The sequence below is a fragment of the Anolis carolinensis genome, chromosome 6 (genome assembly GCF_035594765.1).
Source record: "Anolis carolinensis isolate JA03-04 chromosome 6, rAnoCar3.1.pri, whole genome shotgun sequence".
Lineage (NCBI taxonomy): Eukaryota > Metazoa > Chordata > Lepidosauria > Squamata > Dactyloidae > Anolis > Anolis carolinensis.
In genome coordinates this window covers 25,541,598-25,566,407 of record NC_085846.1, presented here as the reverse complement: position 1 = coordinate 25,566,407, position 24,810 = coordinate 25,541,598, and the positions used below count along the sequence as shown (strand labels likewise).

Genomic DNA, 24,810 nt, shown 5'->3' with positions numbered 1-24,810 from the left:
TTTTCTATCCACCATTCTCCCTAACCTGAAGAAGTGGCTCAATTTACAGTGGAATCTACCTCTATCATCCCCATAGCACACAGCTCATGCCCAGTGTCTAGTTTCCAGACCTTAATTCTAGAAAGGGAGTGTAAGCCCAAGACCTTGCTCTAAAACTATGGAGAGCTGTTGTAAACCTAACAAGGCAAGGAATTGGTACTACAATAAATTAAAGCACCATGTCCTCAAAATGGTTCTTCTTAAAGAAAAACCCCTTTTTTCCTGAGTTTAGAGACATCAGGCAATCATCTTAATAGGTTGGGTATCACCAGAGAGAGAACACACATGAGGCTACAAAGAAGAAGGTAACATATGTGAAAGAACCTCAAGTATAAAAGAAAGCCCTTGAAAGCACAGAATCTAAGGGAGCATGCCTCCTTTCTATCCAGAAATAGTCCAATGAGTAATCTGTAGACACAGAACAACGACGATTAGTTGGACAAGGAGAGAAAGGATCTGAACTTAATACGAATGGACCATTCAGAATTAGCATTCAGAATTCCATTTACCAGTTGAGATCAAAATCTATCATTATTAGTAGTCTTGTTTGTTATTCCATTAAACCTCAACTCTGAGGAGCCTAAGAACCACTAGGTATAGAGCTTTTTTTGCAGATTCCTCCAATACATTCATTCATCATTTCAATTCCCTTGTTGCCAAATCTGAGAATCGTCCACTTACCTGAAAAGAAATTTGCATTTGTGAAACAATTATCCAAATGTTTCACGTTATGACATTAGTGTGGGGCTGCTCCATATGAAATTTCACCTTTCTTTCTGAAAATATCTCCTGTCATGATTGGTACGGGCCAGAAAGATAGCTATGTAGGAGGTAAGGCTCAAAGTAAGAGAGGGATCCTGATCATGAAGTACCCTATTGCATATGGCATTGTCACCAACTGGAACATGGAAAAATCTGGCATCACGCTTTTTACTTACAACTAAGGTAAGTAAGATCCAGGAAAGCATAAGAAGGGTGAGATTTTAGCTATGTACTGATGCTTCCATTCTAGAATTTGGAAAAAATTGTACCAAATCAGCATTCCACCAGCTATCATGGTCACTTAGGCCAGTGGATTTGGAAGCTGGAGCCCCCAAAACAACTTTCCCAGGTTCTGATTAAGTCACTTTATACAATATAGAAGAGGCAAGATTCAAGAACTTTAACTTTCCTTGATAAACTCCAGGGATGCCAGCCAGTTTAAATTGAAATAGATCTTACTGATATATTAATCCAAGGGGTCTTAGTGACAGCTATTATAATTCCTTGATTGCAAAAGACATAACAACATCAATAAAGCACACACATACAATCAAATCTGAACCAGGAAGCATTTGTGTTTCTTTTTAAAAAACAGAAAGAAAACCCATGAAGACAAGACAGAATAACACACAGTACAAAAGAGTAATTATATTTCCAAAGAAAATAAAAGGGAAAAAAGAAAAGCTTTACCAGCTATTTTGGGGTTTTTTTTTCTAAAAAAGAAAACTGGCTTAGAATGAAACAGGACCAGACCTTCTACAAACCAGTAGATTGGGTACAAACACTCAATAAGAATTGTTTTAGCAACTCAGGACAAGAAACCTTTGACACAGTGCTCATGAACAATAAATTTTCTTTTTTTAAAAAAAAAAACCAGAAGAGTCAAGGGTATGAAGGAATCACAGGAGTTAAAGGGGAACAAAACTAGAGCAATTTAAGAGGTACCAGAGGAACAAAATTCCCACAATATCTAAACAGGTAACCATTGTTCATAGATAGCAATTTCCAAGTCGAGAACATAATCCCAACAGTTCCTGAAGGCTGATCATGGCTGCCTCCATCTTATCCATGTCTTCGCCAGAGAATATTTTTCTCTATCAGTCCGCTCTTGACTTCTAGGAAGTTGCCATTTTGTAAAAGAGATTTTTTTTTCTTTTTCTTTTTGCACCATGTAAGAGTGCTAGCAAGAGAGAGCAATCACCATATCACAGCTGGATGGCAAATGCAAGGATTTCAAGATGCCTAGGCCTCTTCATCTTGCAAAAGTCTCGACGTAAAATCCCACTAACGGTCCCATTCATGGACTCTGTTTCACGAAGGCAAATTCAGTTTCTTCTATTCCTCAAACATCACTTCCAAAGATGAAAAGAGCACACTCCAAGCATGTCTATCTTCTTGTTCTCTGCTGTCAAATGCAGAGGCCATGTTTTGTCTCTATTTCTCTCTCTCTCTTTTGCCTTAAATTCCATTCATCATCGTTGGGATCTGTTGTCTTGGGCCGGCGCCTGGCCAACCCCCTTAAGTTCTTGACTCAGCCAAGTCCAAGGGAAACACACAGACAATGCAGCAACAGGGATATATTAGGCTGAACAGTCCCCTTTACCCAAAGTCCACCCTCCCTAATTTGCCCCCAAGTTTACTTGGTGCCATTTGTTGTTCTCTTTTAAAAGTCTGCATATCTCAAAGCAGTCTCTTTTCCCCTCCCCTCCCACCCCAGCCCCACAACAGAGTAAAAAGCTCCACAGGTTGCATCGTCTACCTGGTGATCAAGGTTGGAGAAGCAATGGCTTCCATTGCTACTTCCATTTAAAAAAATACACACACACAAACACGCGTGGGGTTGTGCGATGGGGTCCAGGGTTTAGGATTGCTTCAGTCGCTTGCGTGGGGGCCCCAGAAAGGGACACTGCGCAGAGGCCAACGAGCGGTACGCTTCAGCCACCAAATGAGGGTGAGACACTACCATTGACTTCCATCCTGACGTCTCCATGACATCGGAAGCGTGACTGAAAACAAATGACAACAATTTAAAAAGCTGATTCCTTGTTTGGAATGAACATGCAATGCAAAATCATCCAAACGAAGTTCACTCACAAACAGTTTTTTCCACTTGGGCATCTTATTTAAATATTTTTATCATTAGCCTACTAGAATTTGGAACGTGGTCCTGCCATATAATGGCTGGCCTGTGGGAGAACCAAAGAAAATGGATGACTCCTCTGTGCCATCCCAAGAATTACAGCCTTTTGTAGGGTGTTTTTCAACAGTGTGATGGTGAGTAGGCAATCACATTTACCTAAAAAAAAATCAAAACTGTTCCAGATATTATATTCTCTGACTCAATCAAATATCCATGCATTGTACTTACTACTCATCAGTCGGGCATGAAAATGGTTAGAACTCAAGTAGTTCTTAAACAAACATAGCAATCATCACAAAGAGGATGCTCTGCAGAATTTTTTAAAAACTGTTGCTAGTGTGCAAGTGCTTGGCATTTCATTGCTCCTGCAGGGCTTGCTAATTCCCAGTGGAATGCTTGAGAAAATGAACATGAATGCAACTCTCACTGTCCTTTCCAATAGGCAGTTTTTCCATACCCCTTATGAAAACAATGTCTCTTTCTAGCATGAAGGCAAAAGAAAGGAGCAGCTGAGGTGCACTCTCCACTGATGTGAAGGCACAGTTAAAATGAGAGAAAACAATTGGTTTTTGGAAAGGAAGATGCAGGTACCTGCCCTTCGAATGTAAGAGGTCATATCTTTTTTGGTGGGCTAATTTGAGTTTGTGATAAGGAGTCATTGGACCTAATTTACAGTGAAATGTTGTAGGGCACTCTCTGCAGGCCAGACTTCCACCACTCTGGGACAAAGAAAAAAGGAAGATCTACTTACTAGTTTATGAAGTCAACTGCTTGAGTTTTTAACTGGTCAGCACTGTGTAGATCAGCCAAGATTAGAATTTCTGCTGCATTTTCTACAGATAAGTTGCTGCACAGGGCATCCTCGCACATCACCTTCAAGCGTTCCAGAGCATACTGCAATCAATCAATTAAGAGATAAAAAGAAGCTGAAATTTAGAGCCTTCTCCACAGTCAGGTAATTTTTATTGTGTTATTCACACTGTTTTGCATATGTGACTGCCTGCTCCCCCTGGCTGCATCTTTTATTCCAATAACATCTCTGTGCATATACTCTGCCGAATCATTCCAAATTCTCTACAAAACTGTGCATCAGCAACAAAACACTGTGGAATAAATGCAGATTTAGCCAGGGTTAAAATACTCCCACTGAATTCAATGAGACTTAATTTGCTGTGACTAAGTGAAGTCCCATTGGGTTTTCAATGAGTCTGCTCAAACCTAAATGCAAAACATTCTGCACCCACAATTATAGAAGTCTCCTAATGCACAAAATTAAAGTGAAATGACATAGAAGCATGCATGAGGGCACAATACTAGATCTGTTCTTGGTATCTGCTGGTGTTGTTCACCTAATGATACGACAAACTCCTCAGACAATACCTACAACATATTCTGGTTGGGGACGGGAAAACTAGGGACACTAGCCCCCTTTCTACTAAACTGTTCAGAATCAACGCCAAACCTCACTCACAGAAGCAGAATTGTGCAAAATGGTAACTAATTACTATACATACTCATATATAGGTTGACCTTAAGTATTAGTCAAGGACAGGTTCTAGGGCCAAAAATAGGGATTTGATTCTACTCATAGATAAGTCAAGGATCATCCCGTGGAGAGGGGAAAGGGCTAATGCCACTTCAGAGGACATGTCACCCATAGCCACTGTCATTTCTCCTCTGATTTATTCATAAACTAGCTTGGGGACCCTGCAGTGCTCGGGTTATTTGAAAAAGACATTGTTTGTTTTGTTAAGTTTGATAAAAATCTCTGGATGCAAGGTGAACTACAACTCCCATGCTGATGCCCCCCCCCCCCCCCAAAAAAAACCCTCCAGTATGTTATGTTGGTCACCAGGGCTGTGTGTGTCAAGTTTTGTTCAGATCTGTCATCAGCTGGGTTCAGTGCTCTCTGGATAAGGGAGAACTACAACCCCCAGATCCAAAGTCAATCCCCCACAAGCTCTGCCTGTATGCAAGGTAGGTCCAGGGCCATCTTTGGTGGGGTTCAGAGTGCTCTTTGATTTCTGGTGAACTTTAAATCCCAGTACCTACAACTCCCAAATGTCAAGGGCAATTCCTCCCAAAACCCACCAGTATTCAAATTTGGGCATATTGGGTATACGTGCCAAGTTTGGTCCAGATCCATTGTTCTTTGGGCTTACAGTGCTCTCTGGATGTGAGCTACAACTCCTATAAATCAAGGTGAATTCCCCCCAAAGGCCTCCAGTATTTTTCATTTGTCATGGGGGATCTGTGTGCCAAATTTGGTCCAGGTCCATTGCTGGTGGGTGGGTGGGTGGGTGCATCACAGTACTCTGTCTTGATGCAGGGTGAACTACAACTTCCATCAAGTTGAATCAGTTCCTCAAACCCTTCCAGTATGTTCAGTTTCTGATCAATTCTGCTCTGTTTGCTGTGCATTATAGATGAGTAGGAAAGGGTTATGGGAGAGGCAGTGGGCGGGATCATGCAAATTCCACACCAATGGAGAGAGTAAGGAACACTGGGATGTCTGTGGTGGAGGAAACACATAAAATCTAGGATGAAATGGTCCCTGGATGAAAGCCTTCACTTGGGTGGTGGGCAGTATGGTGTTTGTGGAGGACATTGGCAGGTCTCTTGGACATGTTTGTTGTGTTCGCTATAACTTGCAATGTCATTGGAGGGAGGGCCATTGGTGTCTCCTGCATCATAGGACCTATAGCTATTTGTGGAAGTGGGAGCCTGTCTGTGGAAGTGGACACCCCAGCCACATACACACATACATATTTTCACTTTTATTATGTGTATATAGATAGCAAGATGTGGCACTGTGATGGAGAAAGTATAGGTGGAGACAGTGCTTCTTTAGAGGTGGGAACAGAATAAGCTCTTGCCTTTTGCTACTCTACGCAGAGAAGGGGATGGTTCTTTTTAAAAAAATAAAAAGTTAAGATGCTGTTGGGACCAAAAGAGTACTGACACTCTTTTGGTCCCAACATTAGGTAAGTCAATACAGGTCTATGGGGTCAATTTTTTGACAAAAAAAATCTAGGCTTATCCATGATCATATACAGTAACCTGTATAATTTATTCTATTTGCAGAACTTTAAAAGCTTGGGCACAATGAATATAAAATGACAAGAAAGCGGCTTCCACATGGTTTCTGGTCCTTCTAGTTTAACAATGTATATTTTCCATCCTCCTCAACAATACCTCTGAAGGGCAAAGTCTAACTCGCTAAACATATCTTCACCTAAGAGGCCAATGGCAGGTCTCCAGGGTTTTGGATTTGTAATATGTTTTGCTTATAGTATAATGATGTATTTTCCCCTAAGAGACTGCAAGAAAGACAAAACAAGCTGTTTCTAAGCGTCTCGGGTAAATATTAAGAAGTTTTATGTGCTATCATAAAAGATTTTGCTTTCTGTTTTTAAAAGGTCACACAGGGACATTTAGAGAAGGCAGATATTTAAAAATCACCCCTGGCACCCCCAAACAATGAAAAGCTCCCTCAATTTTACTGCCTTACAAATAGGTGGGCAACTAGAACTGCTTCTGTTGCACAGTACTTGCCACAACCCAGACCTTTAAATAGATAGATTCACTTGGCACCTGCCAAATGGCTGGATGGTGGGAGAAGCAACAGGTTGTGGAAATGTAGGGGAGAATTCACATTCCAATTGGAAAGTGATAAATTTCTACTAGAACATTTTAAAAGGCGTCTCTACTGAGGTTTTCCATCTGAAATTCACTATTGATTTCTTCTCTCTGCAAACATATATCTCAAATCACAAGGGCTTTCTGACTGTTTATTTTGATGGCAAATTAAACTAGAGCTAGAAAAACAATTCAAATTCCTAAAAGCCCATCCTCCCCAATGTTATTCTTTGCCCCTGCCAGAACCTTGCCACTGTTTCATTTCTTTGTGGAACTTGGCCAGTCTGAAAATCCTGAATCCTGTTCTCTAATTGATCAGAACTCACTAGAAGTCAAAACATAACCAATTCCTAGAACCCTGTTTTCACAGATAAGAATTCACATTTTCTTTCTGTGTTCTGATGTTAGCAATATAGAGTAAGGAGTAAAACAGATAATGTGCTTGTGAAATATCAAAGACCCTAATTTATGTTTTAACCTGCCAGTATTTATTCTGTTCTTATTTATTCTGTTTATGGCTGTCATATTCAACAGATTTCCAAATAAGATGAGATTTGGAAGAGGAGGCAGATCCTAATTGCTTTCCATTTTTTGCCCAATCTGTTTCAGTTTGTAGTTAAAGGGGAAATAACATCATTAATATAATCACCATCACCATTATCATATATATACTTTTCACCTAAATTGGGGCTTCAGATATAATACAAAAACTGCCATAATCTTGGACCATATTGCCTAGGACTGATCGCAACTATAATTCAAAACATTTGAAGGATATTAAATAAAGAAAACTAGCTCAGGTGTTTAATAAAGATGAAAACATGCCGATATCAGAGTCTCCCAATGTGGTTTTTTCCCCACCTTTTTTAATAGACAAAAAAGAGACAAGCTGGGCTGCCATGCTTCTTGTATACCTTGTCAGCAGCTGCAAGCAAATCGTCAGCCATTTTATCAAGATTGGGTGCCTTCCCCGTGTAAATGAAGCACATCATTTCTTTAAAAACTTCCGGTTCCACGTCATTGATTTCTACTCGATTCTGCAATGGATGGAAGATTGAAATTATTCTTACAACATTCAATCAACATATCCAGCTGGCCCCCTCAAGGCCCAAATCTCTCTCTTGAGACCAAGAGTAACTATTGGAAGAAAAGAGAAATATTTAGGAGCCAGCACAGATTTTTTTTTTTTTTGCTGCAGGAAACAGTGTATTGAAATCCCCCCCTCCCCCCTCCCCCCATACCTCTGGTTTGCTTCTCCCTCAGGCAGGTAGAAGTAATAAGTGCTATAGTTATATAATCATAATCTCAAATGGCACAACAGGTACTTTCCAAATGGTTTAGATTTGCTCATATGCCAATTTTCTTTCTTGCCCAGTCTGAAAAAATCAGGGCCATTTAGAAGATGCCTATGTTTCAGGTGTATTTTCCCCACAAATCTGTAAGGTAGAAATGTAACAATCTTCCCTGAAGCAAAGACACCAACCAGTAAGCTTCATAGTGGAACAGGGGCTTGAATCAATTTCTTGTTTCACTTACAACCATGTTGCATTTCATTAGCAGGGTTGATTCCATAGCCACTTTGAAGATCTAACTATTCGAAATCCAGTTCATTAAGCTAACTCTCTTTTTCCTGCTCCCAGCGCAAAATGCCCCATCAGATTGGACATGCCAACCCACAGATATAATTTCTGTTTTGAGTCCTTGTGCTTCAGCCACATCTTTGAAGGTGGAGATCCAAACTCTGAAATCCTTTTACGCTACTATTTGAGCCTAGCAAGAATTGTTTCATTCCCTCAACATTTCCCCTTGTATACAATAAACAGGACTACAACTTGAAAGCTGTCTTCTCTGTTCACTTACTTTTTTACTCTCTTCCATTTCATGTTCAAACATAGCACTGAAAACTGGAGAACGTGCTGTGGCCAGAGGTGGATGGGAAGGGGGGGGATAAAAAAACAGAAATGCAATTAAAACCATGAGGAGATATAACCCTTCCTCTCCAGAGAGAAACTGGCACATGTAATCAGTACCTGCAGATACAAGTACCAACATAAAAGGGAAAAGTAAACATTGATAGAAGGTTCATGAGTAAGATATATCAACATGTTGCATTAAAAAAGTAAACCAGTTCAAAACTAATTTCGTATCACATCTGCCACAATCATTCATGTGAAAGGGTCTCTGAAAATCACACCTTATTTAAGTAAGGTACAGTCCATTCATTTGCTATATATCATATCCTTAATATTTCTTCTCAAGCTACATGCAGGTTTGATAGCCATGGCAGAGCAAAAAACAACCAAAGCACCAAATTGGTCCCCAACAATTAACAATTTTTTTTTAAAAAAAAACAACCTATCTAGCTTTTTTTAGTTTCAACATTCAGTCATTATAAACTTTCAAATATAACTTTGCATCCATAAGAGCTAGAAATGCAGTTTTAAAAAAACAACACCAGAAAGCTGCATTCTGAAGCCAATAATGCAATGATACATTTGGGACTCTTTTCTCCCGTACCCTAATGTTTAATTTTCTATTGTTTCCCCAATGTCCCCCCCATCCTCTTCCTGGAATCAGTTGTTCCCTTTTTAAAAATTTGCCATTTGGCACCCTTTAAAGACAACCTGTAGAAGACACATGAAGGCACTCAGTCTGTCATTGACCTCTCCAACCGTCATCCTGCTAATCCTCCTGCCTGAGAAGTTACCGACCTGCTAATATGGCTTTGTGAGCCTGGAACTCCTGGCCTGCCACACATAGGCAGCAGTCCGTGAAGCGAGAATTTTCCCAGAGGCCTCCCAACTCATCAGCCAAGCGGCATTCAGGCACCTTCACCATATTCATGGAGTTCTGGCCGGAGATATTGACAGAGTCCTGTACTACACTCACCTGCAAGGAAGCACAAGGGTCAGCATCTCTACAAAAGTAGGATTAGCAGTGAACCTAAAAGCATAAAGCAAAACAAAATGCAGCAACAAATCCCCATGGATTTTCTCAGTCAGTGATTCAGACCTTTTTTGAAAGAAAGACACAGAAATGCACAGAAAAGAAAGCCTGTGTACACCCACACACTTGGATGGAATAAGGAATTTGCATATATTCGCCCCATGGGATTAAAAAGGCGACCATCCAACCCTACAACCAAGATACTGGGGTAGTGAGGAATGCCAGGTTGGCGTAATTAAATTAGAAGAGCAATTTGATATGGATGGTGTAATACACATACACACATACCTTCTATTAGAATTAGAATGTATCCTCCTCTTCGGTTTTATTTGTAAGCTTGCTCTGAAAATTTAGCTAAGAAACCCACTGCTTTTAAAAAGTTTACGAGGGATTACTTATATGAGCTTGAACCAAAATAAATACTTAAGAAAAGATACAGCCCAAATTAAGCACTCTGGCCATAAATATTTCACTGGAAATATTACAGATGTGCTCCAATCTCCACCTTCAAAAATCAATAGCATTTAAAAAGTGTGTCATTCTGGCTAGACTGTGCTCAGTACCTCTACAATCATAAATGTTTTTAATATATTAAATTATCCTAAAGCCACTGCCATCTGTTCTCAATACTGCACTGCACCCATGGAATGTGAAGAACCTGGCTCTTACTTCTTTGATGCAGCAACTGGCTCTTTCTAGAAACGGGTGCCTTGAGGATCCCTATGTAGCCTAGCTGGCAGGCTCAAGCTTACCAGCCTGAAAAAAATGTACACCATGCAAGGATAAGAAGATGGCTAATAAAATCAGGTCCAATCATGACCAATAGTCAGCCTATGTTGTTGCATTTTTAGACAAAATCAGCTTATGTTTTTACATTTTTAGAGAAAGAAGTCATAACAGAAAGTAAATTGATTTTTAGAGCCACACAAACTCAAACTTCTAGAGCAGTTTCAAGTTTTAAAGGAAAGAGACACCCACACAAGACTCTCTCAACTTACAAAAGTTACCCAGTCTCCAGAGAGCCTCAGCAGTGCCAAAAAACTTTAGAAAAAAATAAAAAGAAAGAAAAACCCAAGCACCATTGCTGCTAAATAGAAACACAACTGGAGGTACCTGTGGCCAAGGAGGAGGAAAAAGGTCAGTTGAACATATGGTACACCTACCTAAATGGGAGGAAAAAACCCTAACCATCAGCAATAAACAGCACACGTTTTCATCTCACTCCTGGTTTCACAGATTCATAGGCTTCTGTCAGAAAATGTTTTCTTTGTATTTTTAAAACTGATTCACTAAGCACTGCTGGTCTACATACTTCAGAGCTTGGAAACTACTTTCCGGACCACAACTGCCAGAATCTTCCATACAGTTCAGCCAGGGGCCATGCTGACTGGGGAATCCTGGAACATTTAGTCCAAAAAAGGTAACTTTTCTACATTCTGCACTTACTTCCCCATTTCCTCTTCTGACGACTCATCTGACAGAATGTCACAAACAACTACAACTAAAAAAACTCACTTTTTTAGTAACTCCAGAGAACTAAAGCATGCAAGATGGACCATATAGCAAGTTATTCAAGCAAGGAGACGATCCAGAGGTCCACCAATGACAAGTCTACAATAACACCCCATGTGAATAAACAGACCTACATAAGATGGCAGAAGCATCCTCATGCACATTGCTTCAAGCAGAAAAAGATTTTGAACCACTTACCTCACAGAAGAGAGTGAGTTTGTCATCAGGAAGAAGTCCATTGGCTTCATCCAAGAGAAAGTCTCTTCTAATGAATTTCTTGAAACCCCAGTCTTTGCCTTGCACAAACCGATAGGCTCGCTGACTCTCTGAGAACATATGAATGGCAGAAATTTTAAACAGAAAGGGAAAAAAAACCAGGACAAGCAATACCTGGAGCCTTAACTTCTCTTCTGCTCATGTTTGGAAAATAAACACAAGCACCTACCCACCAACTAGGCATACCCATTGCCTTTGTTTCTTCTCCTTTTGCATTCAGGATGGAAAACTTGAATTTGGCTCGAACTTCACTCTTTGGACAGCTGACTAGTAACAGGTAAAGTGAAAGGTAGTCTTTACTCTCTTCATCCAAGCCCTTTGGATTCACACGCAAACACCTGAAGAAACAAAAAAAATATCACATTTTATTCTCCTGATGCAATCATGCACACAGTTCCAGTGAAACTAGTGGTAATTTTTTTCAGAAGGCCCATCTTTCTTCCATGATGAATTCATCATGAATTCTCCCATTCATGATAGGCAACCATTTGTCTTGCATGGAGCAACAAACTGCATTCTGTAATACACATGTGTCAAACTCAAGGCCCGCTAGCCAAATTTGGTCTTCCATCTCATTTTATGTGGCTAGATACATTCGGACAGGTAAGTTGGACCAGAATGTTTAGGGCTTTATAGGTCAAGACCAGCACTTTGAATTGGGCTCGGTAGCATATTGGCAGCCAGTGGAGCTGGCGTAACAAAGGAGTGATATGTTCCCCGTACGCCACTTCAGTTATACATCTGGCTAATCGTACTAATTGAAGCTTCCGGGCCGTCTTCAAAAGCAAACCCAAGTAGAACGCATTGTAGTAATCCCAAGTTTGCTCTTTGAGAACAGTAACATTGAATTATGGGATCTGTTTCTTGGATGTGACCCCTGGGTTGGGTCTTGATACCTAGACTTTGTTATTGTGATCCTATCTTGAATCTTCCTCTATACCTGTTATACCTTGAAAATTTGTACCTGAACTCTGGACTGACTTCCTGGCTTAATTCATGGACTTGAATACCGGTGTGTACTTTTGGACTTTGAACTTCAGTTTTACCTTGCTTATCTGACTTAATTTTGAAACCTTGACTAAAGATTCTGCCTTTGGAACATGGGACTTTGTTTTGTATTACCTCAACTGTGTGCTGTTTTTCTGTTCTGTAGTCAGGCCTTGAAAAGACTCAGTAGTTAAGTTCGTTCAAGTGAATTGGTTTTGGCACGTCCTGGGTTTGTTTGGTTAAGCTCTGGTTTCATTATCGGGCGAGAGCCCTGGAACACGACATAACCTTTCCTCAACCTCAGAGCCACAAGTGCTGTTGGGTTACAATTTCCATTATTCCCAGTCCACATGATGGATCATCAAAAGGAAGGGGGAGTTGTTGCTCAATAACACCTAGGGATCCAACTGAGTAAAAAAAAAAAGTACAAATCCACAGATTCTCCATCCATGGATTCAATGGTCCTTTGAAGGCAACTATAAAACTGACATGGCCCTAGATGAAAATGAGTTTGACACTCATGCTGTAATGGCATACTTCAAAAAGATCCTAAACCGGAAAGGATTTCCTTCAGGATTTTTCACTCAGGCATTTTACTCATATTCAGGATTTCTAGCTACTACCTTGTGGTGGTCAGAAAATAACTGGTTCTCTGTTGAAACTAACTACTATGCATATGTTTGTTTTATCTACAGCACTGCTGCCCTTCTGTCCTAGAAAATAACCACAAACTGGTTAGTTTCCAGGACAGAAACAAACAACTGTAGAAATTGCCATTCTGCCACATCAGACAGCCTAAGAAGGACTGCTGTATAGTATGTGGCTTGGCTAACTGGTTTACACCTTTATAAGTTATTGTTCTTTACAATGTGTGCCTGTGCTTTGATTTTTTATTTGTGACATTTGGCGGCTGTTAGCAGAAATGCCGCCCTGAGTCCCTTTGGGTGAGAAGCGCGGGGTAGAAATATTGGAAATAAATAAATGGACCTGGCAACTGCTTCTATAGGATATCTGAGTCCTATTTTGGATGAGTAAGATACATTGGGCGACACAGGTATCATTAATGACATGACAACATAAAGCATGCTGGCAACTCGGACCTACAGTGCCCCCTTTGATGGAAGGTACTATTTCCCTTAAGGAAGATTGTTATTCCATGCCCAATCTGAAAACAATCGTATCTATCCAGTATCTGCCCCAGTCACTATTTTGCCATTTTACTGAAGTAAGTATTGAAATTTAGGATCAACACATTGTCCAAGGTTTCTAGTGAGTGTATAGCTTAGCCACAATTTAACGAACCATATGAAGTCAAGTCAAAATGTTTCATGTCATTTCCCACTGTGCATTCTGGACAAGAATTTATTGGGCAATGGTCCTTACCATTTCAATTTATCATTAGCTCCTGATGAAAATGTTGAACTTTTGATGACCTCACCCATTTCCTCCCGGCAAAAGCTGAAATTGTTGATGGTCCACATGTAGGAAAATTTGACCACTTTAATCTGTAAAAAAAGGGGGGAGGAGGGAGGCCCAGAAATACATGTATGAAGAATAAAATTATTGAAAGACTCAAAGACTGAAACACAAAGAATCCTATTAATGCTGCTCATCAAATAAATATTTTTGTACAAAGTGGGGGATATCTTTCTTATTAAGAAACGGTTGATAGTGATGCCATCTTAAAAATTTCTTCATCCTTAAAAAAAGTGGTAAGACATCCAAGAGTTTTGGCATCTTGCTTGTCCTTCACACACAGAGGTGAATGGAAACCTTTAGACTGTGAGTCTTATGTTCTTAACCGAAGTAAAGGAAGAAAACCTATGGCCTGATTCACCTCAAGGGAGACCTGAGAATCCTATTTACATTCATGCGATCTCAACTTTATTTTTTAAATTAATGCTGGCATTCTCAGGATTAAACTGCTGGATTCTTGCAATGGGAAAATGTAGCCTCGTGCCTCCATTACATTTTTTTTCATTTATTACTTTGACCTCTGTTTTTAAGACTGGGTAAGAGCACCCTTCCTGTTTACAATGCTAAACAATCCTCATAACCCATTATGTGCATGGAGAATGGCAGTCTTTCAGGCTCCCCAACAAAACATAAAGCTGTCTTCCCTTAAAGGCATGCAAGAGCCTCACTTCAAATGCGCTTTGGAGGCACTACCAAAATTATCTAATTGGATGGATTAAGCAGATGGAATAAGGTTATTGCATTTGAGGACATGGGGCACTATCTAGCTAAAAAGTAGCAGTATGGGTTCTATGATTTAAATGCAAGAATAGTGTTAAATCTTTTTCCTTTTTCTCCAAAACATAAAGACTTGAAAATGCTTGTCTTTTACAGGATCAAGCATGTAGTTCCATATGAATGGTTTAGGCTGCTATATTGCCCATTCCAAGGCTGGTTTTGATCAAGAAATATATATATATATATAAAGAATAAGGGCCACATTTCATACTTTGTACAACTTAGGACTGTATGGAATCCCTCCAGGATAATAAGTGTATCCCTAAGTCTAGGATTTTAGATTCACTGGTGGTTTGAGAAGACCTCAGTATCCTAGCCTGAATATGACAGGCTGCTAGACAGGTGCTTGGGGTCAAAGCAGCTCAAGCAGGCACACTTAATGTTCCCAGTATTAAAACTACTATCAAGATACATTCTATTCACTGATAAAAGAATGCCAAGAAAAAGATCTAAACCACAGACTTACTTGAGTGTAACACCAGCTCTCTGCAACAGGTCCACTTGACATCTCTGCCGGAGGAGGAGGACTCGGTACCCTTGACATTGCCAGTTTGGAAGATTTCAGACAGGATTCCACAAGTTAGTTTAAAAAATCTAGTTGTGCAATCTTCAGCCTGGTTGGAAAAAAGACAGGGTAAGGTGTGCATCTTAAAAAATTCAGCAATTCTGTTACATTTCAAAGGAATAGCAAGTTTCTGAAGACGATTTTACATATTTTTTTTAAAAAAAACACCTGTTTGATCTTCTGTGTTTTTTGAGCCCAATGCACATTTTGTATGATGTATGTTTTGTGAGGGTAACAGTTAGCCTCAACAAAATTTTGACAGGATTTGACTGATGATTCATAAATTCAATTGTGATGCACTTGAGATTTTCTAAACTCTGTAACTGATTATGAACCTTCTGATGCTTATTTCTTTACAATATTTAAACAATGAGGAAAAGAAATTTACTACAGTCTTTACTATTCAAGTTAGTGCCACCACTGTAGGTTATAATGACTCCCTCTTTACAGTGGGGAACGGAGAACAGAATTAGAGATATAACGAAGGTCACAAGTCTATTGCTGAGATGGGATCTGAATCCAAGTGAATCCTGAAGCTGTTTACAAACCGCCATTAACTCATGCAACGTAAATGCAGCTGTCACTGCCGAAGAGCGTACAACAGCAGAAACACGAACTAAGTAGAAAATACACACCCCAGTAAGTATCTACAAAGTAACTACTCAAAGTTAAACCACAACATCTTCCTGTACCTTAAGATGGGTTGAACGACAACCCTTACAGCTGTCTGTGGGGTGATAAGCATTGCAAACACATCTTGCGGGATTGTTGGAAGTGGATATGAGGTCTGTCTCCATTTTGTACACATATGGCAGCTGCTTTATTATGCACTCTAGTCCCATTTTTATTAAATACAGAATAAAATTTAGCAGTTGCATCACAAGCAGAACCAGGGCCTAATGAACCATAACTGCAGCTTCAGCATCAGAACGTGGGTGCAATCATTGGCAGCCCAGTACATTGCTCTTAATGGAGGATGGATGCATTGTAGCCCAGGCAGATGAGATGCAATCCTACGATGACTCTACTGTGTGACCAAAAAATCCTTTGCTAACACTCCAGTTTGCTTTGGGCAATGTGACTCAGCCAAAACGTAAGGCTTCTCTTGCTCCTGCTCCTCTTATCTATGATACTGCATATTTTGTAGCACAACAAATTGAAAGACTATTATTTCTTCAGAAGACCTGACTAACATACTTAGTCAGTAGCATAACTAGTTTCCATAAGTTGCATTCTACAGAATGAACTACAGAAAAGGAAAGAGGAATCCACCCCAAGGAGATTACATTCTGAATTTCACCACAGGCAACTGACCAAAAGGAGAAAGGATAACTAGATAAAGGCTGCCACAATGTACAGAGATGGAAATTCAGCTCAAGCGATAGCAACATTCACTTTGTGAGTAACAGAGGCCTGCTGGCATTGCACACAATCCTTCACTCCTTTTCCTAGCACAACCCTGTACAGGAGCAACATGGTTGTCTGTGGAAAGCAAGATGCACATGGTACCAGAAGGGTAGATCATATAGTTGTTTGTTTAGAGATAACTGGTACTTTCCCCAAACAACAAGCAGTTGCAAGGAGCAAGTCTGAATTTCTATATCTTATTGTTTTGCTTCTCAAAGCTATAGTCAGAACAACCCACCAACCACTTGTGCACAATCAGCTCAGATTAAAAAGAAATGTGAATCACTTTGTTTGCCACAAGCCGTCCATCACAAAACACACATGCACACAAACAACACAGCAGACATCATCATCTTACCATACTGGCAGAACTAGATATTGCCTGCCCATTCAAAGACACACAGCTAAAAGGCAGGGTCCTAGGGGAGTGGCACGCTAGCTTGCCATCCCCAGTGACTCCCTAACACACTTGAGTGCCAGAAGATGGCAAAATATATGCATCAAATCGCCCTTCAGAATCTGAGGTTTTTTAAAACAACAACAACACACAACAAAACTGCCACTAACAGCAGAAGTGTGAGAGAGGAGCTAAGGATAAACAGATGTTTCCACAGAACTGGAATTGGGGAGGAGGAGGAAAAGCAACACTTTTGGAACTCAACCTCAAACCCATCAGACCTCTCTCATCAAAACTGACATATGCATTTCAGGCTTCCATTACCTTTTCCAATACAATTTGCAGATGCTTCCTACCATGCATGGCTCTCAAGATATGAACACATCCTTTATCCATTGTAAGTGGGAAAACTGACACAATCTTCTTAAATAACAAATATACAAGCATCACACCGAATATGACATTTGCTTCCCCTTATACCTCTCAGCATCAAAAAAGGATGACAATAGGATCAATGTTACTGCTGAAAAAGCTTCAGCCTGAGGAAGGCAGCAATATCTTTGTTGAGCAGTTTTATCTTTTGTGTACACCAACTGGGCAAGTGTACACAATCTATTTATTCCACTTTGCAGTAGACTGAGTCAATATATCTGTTGGCAAGTGTCATCTCTCCAGGACAGGTCTTCTAATCCAGACATTTTTTTCCATTGCCACCTTGCTCCTAATAGTCATATAAACAGGCTACACACTTACTGCAATTCTAGACAAGGATGCAGGAGATTCCATTTTAAATCCCTGTTCATGAAGTTTCCTCCACACCTTTGAGACCATTATTTTCAAATTGCCTAAATTGTTTTGAAGAATTTTTTTGGAGGCTAATGCAGCAGAAGTAGAGATGGAATAATGCACACAATCCCAGTAACTCTTGTGAGCATACTCCACATGGACAAAAATGGATTGGTCTATTTTTGTTCATGTCACTTTTACAAAGCAACATGGACTTTAGAAACAGAAAATATATTAAAGGCTAAACATCCACTTCCTCAAGGCAGTAGCCTCTCTGGTTCTGTAGATGTTAGTAGGCCAGGGTGGCCAAGGTCAATGAGAGCTAGAGTCCCAACAACATCGGAAGGATCACAGCTCAGCCATCGCTGGGATGTGATGTCTGTGACCATTGTTGGTCCATAGGAAGGGATGGTCAACACATATTTTCCTTAGCATTTCTACACAATTATCCACCTACCTGAGAAAGAGCTACTACTAACAAAGTTCACCATGCCATCTGCTCTCTATCTTAGTTTGAGGTCAACATCATTTGCCGATAAGTCTAATTTTATTACTGTGAGCTGTTATGAGATCTGTTATGGCTGAGAAAAGTGCTGCATAAATATTGGAACATCCCTAAATTATACACACACACACACACACACAGACACACACACACACATATATATATATATATATACACATACATACATACATACATACATACAAACATACACAGGGAAGATATGAGAGTGAGCAGCCATCTATTAAAGTTCATCACCATCATCATATTTCATAACCAATTTTTCAAAGCAATTATAGTCTAGACATCTAAATACAATTTTAACACAAGAGAATTAAATTAATCAAAATAATATAGTTAAGAGTAATGTAAGTTTAAAAGGAATGTTCAGACTATGAGTATACTTGAAGATGGCTGATCACAGAAACCTGTATGATTTTAGACCAGACGGGGGTTTCAAAGTCAATACAACCATTTAACCTCAGCCTGGAAACAAACTGATAATCCATGAAATCAGTTTAAGATAAGTGATGCGTCTTCACTCCCACTCTTTGGCAGCCACATTTTGAACCAAAGGCACTTTCCAAACTGCCTTGACTGACACCCCACACAGACTGCATTGCAGTAATTTAGCCTAGATGTACCAAGCAAACAGACAACAGAAGCCAGATTGTTTCTTTATATAGGGCCACTGCTAGCAAGCCAGCTAAAACTAGTAAAAGGTGCTCCTGAATACAGATGCTACTGGAATATCTAAAGATAACACTAGGTCCAGATGTCCCAGAAACCTCAAAAGTAGTGCAGCCTCATGCAAAACAAGTTGTCTATGTCTAGAGATGGGTCACTGTAAAAAGAAAAAAGAAAAACCTCAGTCCCTCATATCACTAAACATGGAGTTGTTATACTACCCAATTTGCACAATTAACTCATTTTAAAGAATATTTTTCTATTTACACATACCATAGTAGTGCTTGTTATGCTCCTTTTTAAAACAACTTCTGAATTACAGTCATCTCCGTCTTACAGAAAGGAAACTATAGTGGGTTCTTTACTGCAAGGCAAGAGATGGAGCCTCAGAATTGGAATGGGTCTTCCAGTCAGGACTCCCAGGTCAGAATTCATTGTCTTTCATCCACTAATTCAACTCCTGCATTATAAACAGCTTTAACTACAACAATCTAGCAATAAAGATGGGATGGGGGCTGCTGGAATGAATGGGGGATGAACCTATCAGGGAAGCTCCAGATGATTTTTTTTGTATATGATGCATTTAAAGATATAAGAGGAAAATATTTGCATAAAAATGAATCTTGTCAATTGCTTACCTACATTACCTGCATAAAAATAGCCTCACTAAAAATGTGAGGAAGGGGTGGTCTCCCCCACTTGCAATGTGCAATGTGCAAAGACAAGTTAGAAGTAACCAACAAAAGGTGTTAAAAATTCCATCATAAACAGACAAATCTGCACATACCATACACGTCTGGCTTAAAGCAAGCTGATAAGAGCATTATCAACAGAGTTCTGAATCGTCAAGAGAAAATTAAATAGATTTTTCAAAAGGCAACAAAGCTTTCAGAAACACAGCAGATATTGAGATTAGCCTGGCACAGAGAGATTACCCGCCACGCTTCTTCTCCCTCTGAAAAGACGATTTCACACATTGCCATGCCAGGGCATCAAATTACTACTTGGAATGAGCCATTAATTTGATTCCTGCTGTGTAGGACTCTTCGCAAGCAGCAACATTCCAGTCTTTTACATATCCCTTTGACACAAGGTCTGTGGAAGCTTTCAATCAGTGGAGAGGAAATGGAACTCTGCACAAGCTCAGGAGTATTCAATTTCAGTGCTACACATGGTATAATGCTATCAGAGCCAAGAACACTTTTTAAAAAAGTCAGATCTGAATAACTTACATTTAAAACAACAAGAAAAGAGAAAGAAATTTCTGGAAAATTCTGTGGTGCATTTTAATGCAGACCGAGGAAAAGTGGAAAAGAGAACATAATGATTGTTGATATAAGACTCAAAATCCCTTTCAATGGTTCCAGTTTTACAACAACAGTGAAAGGTCTGGGATGTATTTCTAGGGGAATCTTAAGGAGTGGGCAGCTTACACAAAACAGGTCTTCCAAGACTTGGCATTATATCCTTGCCTCCTTCTCCCTATCCTAATAGCTATCATTTCTTGATGACTTGACTCCTACAGTCAACATCACAATCCTTCATTTCTTCCAGGACTGACAGTAGCCAATTTGAATGTCTTTAAGATGGGATCAGACATACATTATCTCCTGTATAACAGCTGTACATCTTTCAATACCAACTGGATGACTATAAAATGGAATTAGAAAAATCCATGGAGACTATCAGTGGCTATAGGTCACATTGCTATTTTCAGTGCCAGTGCCAGTTCTTGGAGAACATAAAAAGTGTGGCACTGTTTTGCTCATATCATTCTTTTGTGAGTTTTCCAGATGCAACTTGATGTCAGTTGCAGAAGCAGAGCATTGACCAGACAGGTATTTGGTCTGATTCAGTACAGTTCTGCTCAGCTACAAGGACAATACGTTATATGAAGAAAGCTCCACATGGAAGGAGCATGACAGCAAGCTGACATAAAGAGCAGGATGTTTACTTATATGGAAGGAACCAGCCCCACAATGTGATGAAAAAAAAAATTAAGGTGTGACTCAAGTCAGGTTTTACAATCATTTGCCAACAGACCATTGTGCCTCATTAGTAGACAAGAGGCACAGGCTCCGAAAGTCAAGTACAAACTGTTAGAATGAACATCTGGCTGTTAGAAATCTAGGCACCTGGAAATTTCCCTACCCAAACTGATGCTCCACTATATGGATTGATAACTCTTCTGGCCAACAGAATAATTCCCTATTTGTATGCTGGCTTTGTTCGTGTTTGTTTTGTTTTGCTTTCTTTGCAAATTGACAGCTGGTCTCCTGTTAATAGTTCCAGCCCTGAACACAGATCATAGCCTAGCATTGGCACAGATGGTCTCCTCTGAATTCTTCCCTGCTGGTTCATTTCCCTTTCTTAAATACATGGTCATCTACTGCAATGCAGCCGAAAGGTGACAAAATATGGCAAGACAAGAAAAAGTGAAATCAAGTCTATTCGGCTTCTAAAGAACATGCTGCTGACATATAGGACCTTGGAATATTACGTTGATTTTTGATTGTTTGATTATTTATGTATCTAATTATTTAAATAATTTATATTCAGCCTTTCTCCTAACATTGGATCTAGGTTAGGTTACAATACAATTTTAAACAAACTATAATTAAAGACCTGTTGCTAAACAATTAACCATATCCAGAATCCTCTTTAGCAGTTATAAATCAGAAACCTTTAGGCATGCACTTGTGACCATTATGTGTTTACAAACCTTATGTAGGCCTTAGTTTAGGGACCACATATGGACCATGAAAGAACTCCAATTACTAACTAGGCAGCAGCCATTGTGATCAGAAGGGGTCTGTTCTCCTATCAATCAGAAGGCAGCAGACATTTCCATCACAACTTCCCTTGTGTGAGCAATCTTCAGCACAATATACAGTGTGAAAAGAACCATGATTCTGTTTGTCACACAAGCAATTTCTCAGGAAGGGGATGGAAACAGCAGTCAGCTGCTGCTTGTGTAACAAGGGAACAGACCTCTGCTGATCACAGCAGCTGCTTTCCAGTAAGTACTAAGAAGCAACTGATACAATCCTGCTGTCAATTGCTGTGTAGCATCACAACTATGATGCTTACACATATGGGAGTCTAGCCTAAATCTAATAAAGGATTCCAGTCTAGGCGATTCTATTAAAACACTCCATCTTAAAATCTAAAAGCACTGAAAAAACGTAACTATAAAACTACAGGTTATACTGCCCCTTTCAGCCATAACCAGCTAATTACCATGAGTTTGTTTAAATGACAAGGTTTACTTGTGGATGAAAAAAGGTATCCTGTGGAAGAAATTCCATAGTTTTGGAACAACCACCAAAAAAAAAACCTTTGACATTGTGGGATCCAGAGAGAGGCCTTCTCTGGGCTTGGAGCACCCAGTCTTTCAAAAGAGGTACTACTTTTCAAATAAGGCATAAAAAGCTTTCTATATCTTGGCTGCAGAAAATCCTATAAGGCTGTTCAATATAAGCTAGAAAAAAAAGAATACATGTCCTTGTTTTGTTATATTTCATTATAGGTATAAGCTGACTTGGAGGCAATTTGATCATGCAGAGTATGTAATATTCAGGATATAGTATTGCTTGGAAGATCAAAACACTAAATAGTGATAAATCATAGAGATGGTTCTGTTTAACAATATCAAGTGACTTCATGTACTCTTCAATAAGTTGGGTAAATATAATTTCAGTTCATGTAAGAAACAGTATTTCTACACAGAAACAACTGTGCCTTGGCACAAAGTCAAGAAGCCAACAGCAAGCTGATAAGGTAAAAGAAAACTGAAAGATATAATTAAGAGGATCAGATCACAGCAGAAAGCTTGGAAGTTATTTACCACAATGCTAATCACAGAAAGGGAAAGGCACTTTTTTAAAAAAGATGCCAGTGTGGTTAAATCGGAAAGTAGCCAGATAAAGCAAAAGTCACATAATTTGAATTACTGCCCACATGAAGAATTAAAGAGTATGTAGCCTCTCAAATCAAATGAGAACTGACATTAAGACAAGCCAAGAAATTATCTGATGGAACAATTGCAAAACTGAAACTATAAAAAGCAGAAATAAGTTATTTAAATACTATAAGAAGAGATGCAGGAAATCAAGCAAAGTGGTAAAACTTTTAAATATGAGAAGCTGTAGAAAAGATTAGATGAACAGAAAATGTGTAATCACAGCCATCCATGCATACATAGGTAGCTGAATCATAAAAATAACCCTGATTATTATTTTGAATGTGAAACTAGTGAAGACACAGAAAAGAGAAACAAAACGATCAGGCGGATACAGCATCCCCCTTATAAAGTACACTGGGGGGTGTTAGTTTAGAAAATAAATGGTTCAAATATCGAGAAGAGAAATGTGTCAGATAATGCATGACTGGCTATCAGCCGAGATAGGTTTTTAGTTATATGAAGGTGCCATCATATAGGACCTGGAAGAGCATCCAAGGAGACACAAGATTTTGTGGCTCTCCCGCTCTCCAATAGTAGGCCTTCTGTCAGAGCTTGCTTTCAAAGAAGAATAGAAAATCAATTGCTGTTGCTCCTCCACTTTCAGAAAACCAACATCACATGAAGAAAGGAGATGAGCTAGACACAGCTTCAGATCCAGAAGGTGAAGGGATGTGTGTGAGAGTGGCTATGAAAGCCCTGATGTTGTATTATTATATCCTTATCACTGGAAACAATGGGAGAGAACAGCAGATAATGGGAAGGGGACAGTAAATAGATAACCACAAAATGCACCCTGCTCCCACTACTTTGTGCACTGCTGAGGGAGAAGCATCAGAGCATCCATAACCAGGTGATCATCAGATGTGTTGAACTGCAGTTTGATCATTCCCAGGCAGGGAACACTGTGGGCACTGCAGTTCAACACATCTGGAATGTGCCATGTTGGAAAAGGCTGGGATAGGAAGTGAATTTATCTACTATGTCATCTCTTTCCCCTACTGTACTCACAGACACAGAGAGCTATTAACAGCTATTAGGTATGAATGCTAAAGGGGACTTTGATGTTCAAAAACAATATGCATCTGATTGCCAGATGCTGAAAATCGTGGCTTTCATAATCAGAACCAGCCTGTGATTTTCTAAATGAATTTAGCTACCAGAGGTTGAAGTAAAATGGTCTGATCAAACAAGATAACACTGTGTTCTTAAATGGGTGGAATAAAGTAGACTAATATATCCTAAATGTATGCAGCTATCTTACTGTATCTCCCTAATTAAGATCCTGTAATTTGAGGGTGACGAATGTGCAGCTCTCAAGCTCTTTTTAGTGATCCCTGACACAGAAATCTAGGTCCTTCTCTTAAAAAAAACCAGGGGATGTTTTAACAAAAATACTGTATGGTCATAAAATTGTTAAACCACCGTAAGCCATTTTGTTCTACCAAAAACCTTCCAACAGCAATATTTAACAAAACAGGAAGTGATTTCACAACAATTTTGGTTTTATTGGCAATGGCACTGACTCCACCTGGAAGTTATACAGGCAAAGTGTGCAAAAATCTTGTTTTCCTCAGCACTGTGTCCATTTTATTTGTTTTCCATGTTGGTGTCTAATACATTCAACACAGCAGAGAGAAAAGATTAAAAGTTAAATTCTAGGCAGTTCCACAGTCAGCATCTTTGGCCTATCTTTCCCCCTCCCAGTGCACATGGGGAAGTTTTCATTCTTACATTCTTCACAGATAGGTACCCAGGAGCTCAGGTTTCAAGACACTGCTGTCAAATTAAGGCACTGAGAAAGACAATTGCTTCCACTGAGCAATCTCTTAAGACTTTTACAGAACATTGTACTTTAATTGGCGAGGGAACAAGTTTGGCAGTTATGCACAAAGTACAGGTTGCTCCATTTTAACTTTGAGCCAACTCCAAATTTCTGCAGACATCAAGA

At 39.5% G+C, this 24,810-nt stretch overlaps 1 protein-coding gene across 3 annotated transcripts in view; it reads right to left on the bottom strand.

Moving 5' to 3' along the window:
* Positions 1–1,429: 1,429 nt before the first annotated feature.
* The window catches only part of spop (speckle type BTB/POZ protein), a 44,585-nt gene continuing 21,204 nt past the window's right edge, over positions 1,430–24,810 (bottom strand). For all 3 annotated transcript variants that reach the window (XM_008113514.3, XM_008113515.3, XM_003222634.4), the window contains exons 2-10: positions 15,021–15,168; positions 13,685–13,806; positions 11,501–11,652; positions 11,237–11,364; positions 9,292–9,469; positions 8,441–8,496; positions 7,495–7,617; positions 3,693–3,835; positions 1,430–2,807 (exon numbers count right to left, since the gene is read on the bottom strand). In XM_008113514.3, coding sequence (XP_008111721.1) covers positions 2,663–2,807; positions 3,693–3,835; positions 7,495–7,617; positions 8,441–8,496; positions 9,292–9,469; positions 11,237–11,364; positions 11,501–11,652; positions 13,685–13,806; positions 15,021–15,098 — 1,125 coding nt within the window. In that variant the 5' untranslated portion in view covers positions 15,099–15,168 and the 3' untranslated portion in view covers positions 1,430–2,662. The remainder of the gene's footprint in view (positions 2,808–3,692; positions 3,836–7,494; positions 7,618–8,440; positions 8,497–9,291; positions 9,470–11,236; positions 11,365–11,500; positions 11,653–13,684; positions 13,807–15,020; positions 15,169–24,810) is intronic.